At 34.8% G+C, this 12828-nt stretch overlaps 1 protein-coding gene across 1 annotated transcript; it reads right to left on the bottom strand.

The window, feature by feature from the left end:
* Positions 1–1494: 1494 nt before the first annotated feature.
* LOC105052510 (stress-related protein) lies at positions 1495–3194 on the bottom strand. The gene is made up of 3 exons (XM_010933341.4): positions 2937–3194; positions 2617–2841; positions 1495–2103 (listed from the first exon to the last, which is right to left on the bottom strand). Exons 1-3 carry the CDS (start codon positions 2967–2969, stop codon positions 1696–1698), a joined length of 666 nt encoding a protein of 221 aa, XP_010931643.1. The 5' UTR covers positions 2970–3194; the 3' UTR covers positions 1495–1695.
* Positions 3195–12828: the final 9634 nt, after the last annotated feature.

Raw genomic sequence — 12828 nt, 5'->3', positions numbered from 1 at the left:
TAGTTCTTCATCGCACAAAAAATAATAAACCACATAAAACAACAGATAAACAAATATGGGAGAGTGAAGATGAATATGTGATAGCAAAAAAGAAACACCTGAAATATTTACATTCATAATGTAAAATATTTTCTTAAAATAGTTATGAACAATTCAACAAGAATATATATATACACACACATATGAAAATAAAAATTTTAGAAAATAAAGCTTCTACAATTTTTTCTTTTTTGGACATAACAAGATGATAATAAAGAACATTATATACTATTATAATATAGAGTATAATTCAATATGATATTACCTGTTATTATATATTAAAATATCATTACACGACATAATATTATCAGAATATAGCATAACATAATATAAATTATAATATAATGTAATATATATTAATATAACATCATGATATAATATGATATAAATAATATAAATATATTTGTTTGCAAGTATTTTGGCCAACGAAAAATTTTATTATAGACAAAGCAATTTTTTGGCATTTGTCAGAGTTTTTAGAAAGAAAAATAGAGATCCTCCCAAGCAAGCCTTTTTTTTTTTTTTTTTTTTTTTTTTTTTGAACTTATTGGCAAATCTAAAACACTTAGTTTTTTTCACTAAACAACATTATTCCTTTATTTTTTTTTTTTTCAGAAAGCAAGAAAACACTTTCCCAAACAGGAGCTAAATAGGTGTTGAGATTTGCACACTAAGAGATAAGAAAGTATTCATGCAGGAATGCACAATGCATGAGCTTAAATGCAAAAAATAAATAAAAAAATTCTAAAGATGTGTTTGATTATATTTTTTTAATTTTTAATTTTTAAAAAATATTTTTTATTTTTTTATTTTTTATTATTAAATAAAATAAAAAATTAAAAATATGTTTGATAACTATGTTACTGTAAAATAAAAAAATAACGTTTAAAAATGATAGATAAAAATCTCAATAAAAAAAATTAAAAAAAAAAAAAGAAGATGGAAAGATAAAAAACTTAATAAGAAAGAACTCTTTATTTTTTAATTTAACGTTTTAAATATACGAAAATAAAAAAATAATTTTTTTAAAAAAATTACTTTATATATAAAATAAATATTTTAATTATTTTAATTTTAATTTTATTAATTTTTTATAATATTATCAAATATTATTTTTAAATTTTTATTTTTTAAAAATTAAAAATAAAAAAAATATTTTTTTAATAACCAACCAAACGCACCCTAAAAAATCGCCCGCTGAACGACGAATTACGTATAGAGCATGGTACGTAAAATAGCTGCATATATATAACTTGAACCATAAATCTCTAAAGGAGATTTGTTTTAGACAATAGCTTACAGACAAAGGCCAACCCTTTTCCCAGATATATTCCAACTCTATTCCAGATCTAAATTACCACCTTCATCACTTCCTTGAAGTTAATAAACCTCCTTCACCAACATGATATTGCAGGTCTAACAACACCATTAGATACAATTCCAAGAGATCTCATATGCCAAACCAATGCAAGTTCCGATAAAAGTTCATAAACAAGTCTTATAAACATAAATACTAGCAGCTGTTCATAAACACACAACGCAGTAATAAAACATCATCCCCAACCAACCACACAACCTTCATATGCCATTTGTACCACAGGAAATATTATTCACGAACACCGTTAACAAGATCGATCACAACCGTCCAATTTCACCTCACTGCACGGTGATCTCCCTCTCGGGCGGGGTCGCAGCAGCAGTCTCACCCTCGGTGGCGGAGGCGGCGAAGACCTTGGCGATGCGGTCGGTGGGTACGAGGGGGAGGTAGGCGGACACGGCGTAGCCCTTCTCCGCGGAGTAGGAGACCGCGCGGTTGTAGCCCTCCGACAGGTGGGCCGCCGCGGGGACCACCACCCGCTGGGCCACCTGGGGGAAGAGCGGCAGCCGGTTCAGCGACCGCCAGGTCGACACCGCGCACCGCTCGGCCGCCGGCTCGCACCGCGCGCGGACCGACCGGGCGAGACCGGCCGCCGTCCCCACCACGCCGGAGCGCTGGACCTCCCCCGCCACGGACTTCACCGCCGACGGCACGTGACGCTCCAGCTCCTGAACCGATTCCCCCACCTGTGATCCCGCGGCACACGAACCCAACCAAAATAATAGCGTCAATGTTACGACGAATTCAGTCAAAAACTAATGGTAATAACAACAACGACAATAATAATTATATAATAAAATAAGCATAAATTCGAGAAAGTCCGGTAAAGGTACGTAAGGCACGCTAGAGATGGTTGCTAACGTGCGCCAGACGTTGCTAGCTTGCTCAAAAAGGATGCATATTGCTAGATTGCGAAAGAGGTCACAGGCTAACGTGCACCAACACCATGCTAACTTGCGCATCTAGGATGCAGCAGGTCCATCGTGCGCTGGCGCGAGAGGCAATTGATAGATGCTATCGTGCGCCGGCTACGATGGAAGCGAAGGAAAGAACGCCAAAACGCCCGATCTACAGCCCCCAAGGAGGCGCCGAGGACGGGGACACAAAAAGACACGCATCCCTTATCGTAGAACCAACAGGATATTTCGAGGGAGGAGGAAGAGAGGAGTGGGGGTGTGGGAAGGGGGAGGGATACGGACCTTGCGATCGACGAACTTGAGGAACTCGAAGGGGACGTCGTGGAACTTATCGTAGACAGGGCCGACGACGGTCTTGACCGTTCCCTCCACCGTCTGGACGCCGGGCTTCAGCGGCCCCGCGTTCTCCTTCGCGTACTCGTACAGCGTCGCCATGCACACCACCGCCTGCAGCGCCGCCACGTGCACCAACTCCAGGTACCTCAGCCTCTGCTCCTCCTCCGATCTCTGAAAATTCAATACTCAACAACCCATCAACAAAACAGAACCCTAAAAATTCCCAAAGAAATCAAAAGAAAATAAAATTGGAGCGGAGTTCTCACAATCTGATCCGGTTGGACATTGGATTCGGCCATTTTGGAGTCGATATCGAATGAAGAGAGGAAAAACCCGAGCAAAGATGCGACCTTTGGGGAAGAAATTGGGGGTCGAAGGAAGACTCTAGAATAATACCAGATCTCTGTTTAGAATTAGGGGCAATGGAAAGTAGGGTCGGCTGGCGTTTCTTATAGGCAAGGCATTCTCTCGGCCGTTTGATGTGATCTCCGATCGGACGGTCACGGCGAGCAGTCGTGCGCGGCGCCACTCCATTTGGTAGACGGTTTGACGACTTCGAGGCGAAGGAATTTCAATTTAATTTCATTTGAATTCCTATGCGGAACTCGGCTGATTCCATGGCCGTACGAAATTTCTATACAAACATAAGATCGACCGTCTGGTTTTACGTGGGGAGATTATCTATCCGTCCATCTGTCAAGGGACGCATAGAAGTGTGTACTGATGAGGACGGGCACGGATGGGGGGCTCCTTGAGTTTTCCCACCGCAAGATCGTATGTGACACGTGTCAGATGACGAGTGGAGATCTGGCGGCAGTCGGCTCCGGGGCCTTCCAGAGGAGGAGAAATTATTGAAACAAAAATGACATAAGGTGGGCACCAAGAAAACATGGGATGGACTTCCCATTTTATCATATTTTATCTATCGTCGATCTTAAAATAGAAGTTGAAAAGCCTCCATGGATACATATGTTACAGCTAGATAATACAAGCCAAATAAATAATTTATTTATTAAATTAATATATATATTTGGAGATATAATTGATCCGAATCGAATCGAATAGTTAGAAATTCGAGTTCGACTTAATTCAAAATATTTAGACTTAAAATTCATCTCAAATTTATTTAAATTTTAATATCTTAAGCTCAATTCAATGAAAAAAGATTAATCTCGATGCGACTCAAATACGACTCAAATATTAAAATAAAATTTTTATAGTCGGATCGATCATGAAAAAAATTATGATCGAACCGTCATCGTCTTCCACATGCATTTATTGGGACATTCATAAAAAAAGAAATGATTATGTAATATGTCACGTCCCCGACCCGAAATTGTGAATCGAGAATCATGGCAACCGCCGCATACTTATGAAGAACTCTCTCCATAAACATGCAAGGCATCTTATCACGATATCAATGCATCACAATGGAATAAATTCAAAATAATTATTATTAGACTTTAATTCAAGTAATTAAATCAAATGTCTTACGTCCAATAAAATTTTACTAAAACAATAAATCTAAGTTCAATGAAGTTAACAATGCTAAATTTCGCCTCTAAAAGCTCTGTCTCAATATTTCTTCCCACGCTCGAAATTAATTATCTGAATTTGAAAAATAGAAAGAAAGGTAATGAGCTAGACAGCCCAGTAAGTAACAAATATCTCAACTAGATATTTTATAATTTTCAAGAACAATGCTGCAAATAAACATAAAAAATATATTTCATGCTGATTTAATGCAAATTCAATATTTTCAAATATTCACATATAATATAATCATAAATTCGATTCGATTCAAAACACTCGTAACTCAACAGCCTCGACTATGACCAACGTTTAACCCCTATTGGAGGGGTCCACAGAATACCAGCGCACAACCCCCACTGGCAGGGTCCACAAACACCAGCGCACAACCCCCACTGGCAGGGTCCACAAACACAGCGCACAACCCCCACTGGTAGGATCCACTGAGTACCAACGTATAATCCCCATTAGCGGGGCCCACTGAAACATAGTTAGACTGAGAGCATAAATTCGATCTGTATTAAAATACTTTGTATCATAATATATCATAAATAATTCACTGAACATGTACATAATCGACATACCATAATATTTCAAAAGTACTTTCTTTCAAAACATAATTCATAATTCATGCATAATTTCAGAGAATAATTATTTATTTTCAGAATAAATATGAAATATCTCGAAAAGATGATTCATTACTTACCTTTCACGGAGCACTGAATGAACAGATCGACTAACTTCGAGGAGATTCTTCAGTGCCTATTATCCAAAATTATATTTTTACATTAATTTTAATTTAAAATTTAATCTAAATAAATCCCAAATCAAGACCTCACTTAAAATTAGACTCCTCCCTAAACTCGATCAAAATCATCAAATGAAGCCTTACACTATGCTAATCCTAAAGGAATAACTTTAGAGAGAGAAAAATTCATCAAGAGAGAGAAACAACTTAGAGAGAAAAAATTCTAGAGAGAGAAAGTAGAGAGAGAAAGTCCAATTCTAGAGAGAGAAGGGTTCAGACTGAAGAAGAGAGAGAAGAGAGAGAAACTCTCTCTCTCATTTTTATTTATTTATTTATTTATTATATATATATGTGTATATATATATATTTTATTATTATTATTATTATTATTATTATTATTATTTTATTTCTTTTCTTTTCTCTTTTTTTTTCTTCTTTTTCTTTTCTTTTCTTTTCTTTTTCTTCTTTTTCTTCTTTTTCTTTTCTTTTCTTTTCTTCTTCTTCTCTCGAGCTCCTTCCAGGCCGAACAGGGGTCCGGCATGACCCTTCCTTGGGCCGGGCCGTTCAGGCCACGGTCGTCGCGGCAGAGACCGATGGTAGAGGGGGGGTCACTCCCCCGATTCCGGAGGAGCATGACCGGCGGTCGATTGCGATCGCCGGCGCCGGCAAAATCCAAGAGAAAAGAGATCGAAACAGGGATCTCTTTTCTGACCAAGAATCGGCGACTCCCGTCGCCGGCAGCCGCGCACAAAGGCACGGGAGAAAGGGGAAGGAAGAGAGGAAGAGAAAGGGAACTCACCTCGGCCTCCGATGACCTCGTCGGTGAGCAGTCACGGCGAGAACAAGGCGGGTGTCCGCGGCTCTAATTCAAAAAAATCGGAGAGGAAGAGAGGGAAAAAGGACCGATGATCGGCTTCTAAGGAAAGGGGAGGTCTTCTTATAGAGGGCCCTAGGACTTTGAGAGGTCCTAGGACTCCCAATTTGCCCGGATCTCGCCGGAGAAGAAGACTCCTATCGGGAGTCTTCTTCTCGATTTTTTTTCTATTTTTTTTTTTTTTGAATGGGCTTGGGCTATGACATAATATTTATCTAAACTGTTTAAATACTCCTAGAGTTTATCTACTCTTTTTTTTTTTAATATTTTAACGTATGCACATAAGCACACACGTGGCCACCCATCTTTTGATGGATGTTCTCGAAGTATACCCAACCATAATTTCTTCCATGATCGGCCCGACTATAGAAGTTTTATCCCAAATATTAATCAAGCCATACTTGAGCTCAAGTTCAAATTCGAATTTAAATCTTAACTTCCTAATTATATATATATATTATAAATAAAAATAATTTGATTAAAAATATATATGAACTCGAATAAGCTTGTGAACTTTCAAACTGAATATCTTACTGCTGGAGCTCAATTTGAAAAACTGTTTGAGATCTTCGAGCTTGATAATAACCGAGTCGAGTCGAGTTCGAATGGCTCGCAAGTACCACAACTTGTTTTGCACCTCTACATATATCTATATAAATTGATACATAGTTTTTAAAATATCGTATTTACCGATATATAGTGTGTGATCAAATAATATACACTTAGTAATTTAATGATCTACTAATCCAATACATACCTTTAAGCAAATTAATACATAATTTTTGAAACATCATGTTTACTAATACACACTGCAGGGCCGAGTGATACATACTTATCGACTTCTTGATATACCAGAAATTTATTTGATACATACTTAATAGTGATTTAATATACATCTTTAGAAAAATCAATGTATAGTTTTCAGAATATACTTTTTATCAAGAGATGTATATAGGATCACTATCGGATATGTATCAAAGAACCTTGTGGTATGCATTAGGAACTTGACATGTATGTATCACTTGGTTATATAGTGTATACTGATAAATATGATGTTTCAAAAATCATGTATCAATTTATTTGAAGGGTATATATTAGGTTACTAGATAACTAATTTATTAAGTACATATTATTTAGCCATACATTATGTATCAATGAACTTTATATTCTGTAAATTATGTACTTATTTATCTATAGATATGTATTGATTTGCTTGATGATGAAATTGCTTGGTGTATATCACTTGATTATATAGTATATATCGATAAAAGTATATTTTGAAAATAAAAAAGAAAGAGAATGTCATACTTTTTTTAATCAAGAGACTGACAACTTAGTATAAGAAGTTTTTAATTTTAAGATGGATATTAGAAAAAATATGGCAAAATTGAATGCCTGCACTCGGGGGTGGCAATTTGTGTTCATGTGTCAAAATCGTGTCGATACGATTTTGACATGAACACGATTATAGAGAATACGAATATGATACGATTAATAAATATGTCAGAATTTTTCAACATGTATACAAATTTGTTTATTAAATATGTTACCTGTTTAGCACGATTACTAAATGTGTCATGTCGGGTTAACATGTTTACATAACATGTTTAATACGAATAATCTATTTTACATAAAATATATATTTTTAATGAATAAATTTGTTCTAATATGTGTAAACAATATATTCTGCACATATATAAACAACAACTAAGCAAATTACAACTCACACAAATATCATATAAATGTACAATAATAATCAAGATTAAAAAATATCAATAATATAATATGCCAATAAAGTACCAACTATAATAAATATCAATAATCTAAATAAAGATATCAGCAACAAAGGATGAGAGAGAGAGTTGAGTATGGTGGCTGTATATGGGGTTGATATGTTTATTTAGTTTTATTTTAAGATTTCTAATAAAAAAATAAAAATAATCATTGATTTTGTAGAAAATTATAAAAAAATTATATAGGTTAAACATATCATAAACGGATTTACAGGTTAACATGCGATACGATACAAAATTCTTCATGTCATAAATCGATCGACACAAACTTGTATAAGCCCAACACTAACACGAATATTTCATGTCGTGTTGTATGTTGTATTGAAAATTGCCATCCCTATTTGCTCCATTTTTCCTTTTATGGTGCTCGCCCCATATGATTTTTGTGTGCATGGTATGATCATCCATGCATGGAATCAATCCGCTGATTCTCATGATGATGCATTATGTACATACTTCATGGATGGGCCCCAACTCTTACTAGCTATATGCATGATCACATGGTGCATATGGTGTAGACAAAAACTTTAGGTAAATCCAATCTGGGACAAACCATACTCTACATCATATGCACCAATATCATTATGCACTATATCAATTAACTCATCTTGTTCATACGGTCTTTATTTATCATAAGCTCATCATAGTGATTGGTAGCTTAAAGTATAGTAATTTAAGAATTATTTTAGAGGATCACATTGTCTAAGTAGCAATTTGTCACATGATTTTGGTAGGATTTCATCATATTATTTGAAATACAGAAATTTGTGATAAACATTATAAAAAAAGTACTCTAGACATAGCATCACATTATTTTAATAGCAATTACTTTTGGCAAATATTTTCTTCCATGAGAATATAGAGGGTGGAAATTAGGTAGTCTTTTGGAATAGTTCATCTGCTATATATTAAGAATAATAAGAAATACACAACAGGATACATCAGATGTTTCAGTTCCAATAATACTTGTTAGACCTTATGCCCAAAAAAATAAAGAATTATAAGCCTTAGCTTAAACTTGCTACAACATCCGATAGGAATACGTTTTTCCTTGCCACATCACTTTAATAGCATTGTGTGCAAATAAATAATGACATGAAATCACCGCTTACAACAGCATTATGTGCAAAGAGGCTAAGAAAAAGTTAGCGCATTCATGAAAGCAATGGTTACAACCTCATCAAAATTTTCACCTTTCAACTATGCAAAAAAATGGGAAAGGATCTTATTGAAGTTCTGAGATAATACCTAAACAAAGATTATTGGAATAGATGATGTGGCAATTTTTTATTGGATGATCCAAAGTCCAAATGGTAGAATGGTTCTAACCAATAATTTCTCTAGCAGTTTACCCTTCTCCATTGAAAGAGAACCTTTGTTTACTTGAATAACTTCCACCATATAAAGCAGTGACTGTCATAAATATGTCTAAACTAAGAACTCTATACAATACATATTGCAGTAAAGCAATATTTTGATACACATTGATGTGTTTCTTCTAAGTAACACCTAAAACACATTGCAATAAAGCAACTCTAAGCTACCTACTCAAGTCAAAGAAATGACTAGTACTAGATAGCAAACTTAGAAAGCCATATTTTGGATTGCATAAGTCAATTATGTTGATATATAATGCCATTAATTGTAGCACACACTTACTTTGACATAGAAAACTAATCTATGGCTTGTAAATTGATGCATATCAAGGAACATAAATTCCATGCTAAAGCTAGAGACCCAGTCACAAAGTGCCAGTTTAGAAAAAGGAACCATGATAATTCATTGTAGGTATACATGCTTGTGGGGACATAGAAGTAGCATCAATAAGATTATTCACAATATCGAATGAAATATTTTGATCATGAGAAATGAGGGTTAAAAATGGATTGAAAAGGGCAAGGGTTACAACTTTGGGTAAAACAGCAAAAACTTGGCAGCAGAGGATACAGTTAGTTGACCATAAAGATACCAAATGGGATCCCTTATACCACAACACATTGGAGACTCAAAGCACATTTTACATGTCAAATCTCCAAAACCCCCTTTTCTGGCAATAAATTGCAAACCTTTTTTACAGCAATGGTGACATGCAGAGCTTTACAGAAACTTCTATAGAAAGGTGAGAAAATATTACTTGCAACTGCATACATTATGGAAGATCCTCATGCAGAGAATGGCCCCATGATCCTACACACACACAAAAAAACCAATGAACAATAAAGCTTGAATTATAACTAATCTGATAAAAAAAAAAGGTACTTTCTGATCAAATTTGACATATACAAACTTTCTAATTTGTCGCACTCAGTATCTTAATACAGTTAATGAATATCCAACTATAGTTCTGAGCTTAAAAGTCAAATTTAACTCTCCTAAAAAGTTGAGGAATTTTATGCATAAGGACAGACTTAGAGGCTTATGATAAGCTGGCATATGTATTCGCAGAGTCAAATATATCCTATAAAGCATCTAAGAAATGAGCAGCTACTTAATATTTCTTCTAGGGGTAAGGAACATAGACACTCTTATCCATTGCGGACATCCAAAGAGTCATGAAGATATTATTTTAAAAATTTTGAGGAGATGACGTAATATCAGTTAAAAGAGCCAATATTGTTGGTAGTTACTAAAATATCCACCATAGCATTTAGCATATAGAAGTTCTACAATTAGCAGTAACAGAGTAGATGATACATGTTGGAGTAATTCGATCTGCTTCTCCAATTCATAGTCAGCCAACTGATGATCTATCGGTTGCAGGTGATGGACCATCAAAGCTACACTATAGGATGAGTTTCACCCTAATTACAACACATCATCTGACTTTCAATCGGTTTAATCGGCACAGATTACAGACTATCAACTGATAAGTCGACTGACAGTCGGCAACTCTCAACCAATTTTTTTGGCAGATACAATTTAACTATAGTGACTCTACTGACTTCAAAATCGATGGTCAGTCGGTATATCAGAATCTTCAACAGATGGTCATTCGAATTTCTATAATTGCCAACATACAGTTAGCGCACTCAGATTAGGGACATAAAGTTGGTATATTAGAAACTGTCAACGCAGGAAGTACATAACGATCACATACCATGATCAATAATGGACATTAACTACCCATCCCATGATCATATAATACCTGAACAAGTGAGACCTACGTGTCTAACCATTACAAATAGTTACCAACAACTCATCTATAAAAGAAAGGTAAATGAACAGTATTGATAAGGTTCTTTTGGCCGGGCTAATATTTTACCACTTTGAATATTCTATCTGCTGTTCACTACTCCCACTGATTTAAGCATCGGAGGATTTTCGTCGGACACAATTTCGATCTGTGGACTTTTTTTGCAGGTTGTTCTTCGTTGGAGCTAAATGCAATAGAGGATTGACCGCAACAATACCCATCTCCTTCAACAAATATAGACTGTAATTGAATTTAAATAAAACATAATGAAGAGTTTTCTCGGAAGATCCTGTCATTGATAATATGTTTTGTACTAAAATTACTTTCAAAAGTAAAAAGGGACATAAGAATGGTAAAAACAAGTGACATATCAAGTTAAAATGAAACTTAACAATGGAAGTTGGCTACATGGGTAGAAACAATTACAAATGAAAAAAAAAAAAAAGACACCAGATTTAGTGGCAGTATTTGTAATCTGGTGAACAGAGCCCATGATCTTTGCCCCGAGTGATTGACTAATTTTTATGAACAAAGCAGAGCCAAAGAGAGCAGCCACCGTTACTAAAGCAATATAAGCATCTTGTTAGTAATAATAGATTGTCAATTAATCAACCAGACAAAATTGTGAAAGTGAAACATAGTTGGTAAAAGGACAAAAGCATATGTAAGAAGCCATAACCATTTGCTAAGGAATGGAGCAATAACTTTATTTGCTGCAATTTATCCTTTCTACCTTTAATAAGGAGATTATAAGAATTTTTCCTTCACATTTGGCATCGAAGATCCTCCAGCTGCAGATTGTTGGTTAGCCATCCATCTTTGGATCTCTAAATGCAGCTTGGGTGTCCAATAAAACAGCTACACCTTTACATTGTAAACGATGAAGGATGACTAATAAAATAATTAGAGCCTATCTCCTTCTGGAGTCCAAATAATAATGGTAGCACTTTAGTTCAACACATTTTTAGTACACCATTTCACTTAATAATTGGTCAAACTCATAGCTCAATTATGACTTGTCTTGTTATGCTGGGTCAGAAAAATCTAATTTAGCTCAACTCTCGAGTCAAATTTCAGGATAATTTTAATGTTGAATTTAGGATTCTAGATGAATATCAAATTCCTTCAATGCAAACTCATTTTGCATGCATGGCAACAAAAGGTATTATCAGATTTGAATATTAAAATTTGAAATCGAGTTGAAATAAATTTGAATGTATTACATATCTTCTATCACAGCAGCATTATAATCTCAGCTTTTATCCTAACTCAAATTCTAATCCTAATTAAAGTCTCGCAACAATCATAATGTTGAACCTTATCTAAGTTAGACGTGCCAATAGCTTGCATTACAAATTTAATGATCATCTTACCCTCATGCTCAAAGTGGAAATAAAGCAAGTCCAACAAGCATAACATCATTTAAATTCCATGAAACAACGCCAGTTTCAAATAACACATTGAGATACATAGCATAACCATAAAGTGCACTCGAGGGCTCACACTTCATGCCATAGGTGAAAAACCACCATACTTCTTTGATTTGATCTTTTATTGCATGCACTCCTTGGGGTCCCATCATGCACCACTATAAAAAGATGTGTAAGATGATGTTATTTTATTTTTGTATTCTTTTTGAACAAGCACGTTTGGGCCGCCACCTTCGAAGATCTAATCTCCATCCTATTTGCTAGAGATGATAATAACAATTAGTTGATCTTAGGCTTGTTGGCTAAAAACAAACAATCTATATCTCTCAAAATTTGATAATCTTAATTATCTATGTTGATAGAATAATTGTGAACAAAAATCAAATTGTGTAGATCAATCATATAATGATAAATTAAGAAACAAATATATCTGAGAGACAAATATAGTGGTACATCATTATGATTAGAGCATAAAATTCTGTGAGATCTAATCTAGGCATTTTATTAGCAGTTTGTTTATCCTCATTAAAATTGTTTGACTCTTACAGTATATCATTTACTAATGTCAAGAATTATCCATGATAAATAAC

This window comes from Elaeis guineensis, chromosome 10 (assembly GCF_000442705.2).
Source record: "Elaeis guineensis isolate ETL-2024a chromosome 10, EG11, whole genome shotgun sequence".
In the NCBI taxonomy this organism is placed as follows: Eukaryota; Viridiplantae; Streptophyta; class Magnoliopsida; order Arecales; family Arecaceae; genus Elaeis; species Elaeis guineensis.
This window is presented reverse-complemented; position numbering and strand designations above follow the sequence as displayed.

What these genes read in the sequence shown, in the direction of transcription:
- LOC105052510 (XM_010933341.4), bottom strand. Translation starts at nt 2,969, where the DNA reads ATGGCCGAATCCAATGTCCAACCGGATCAGATT. An exon ending in ATGTCCAACCGGATCAGATT is followed by an intron (nt 2,842 to 2,936) that starts GTGAGAACTCCG and finishes TTGAATTTTCAG; the next exon opens with AGATCGGAGGAGGAGCAGAG. An exon ending in TCAAGTTCGTCGATCGCAAG is followed by an intron (nt 2,104 to 2,616) that starts GTCCGTATCCCT and finishes GCGGGATCACAG; the next exon opens with GTGGGGGAATCGGTTCAGGA.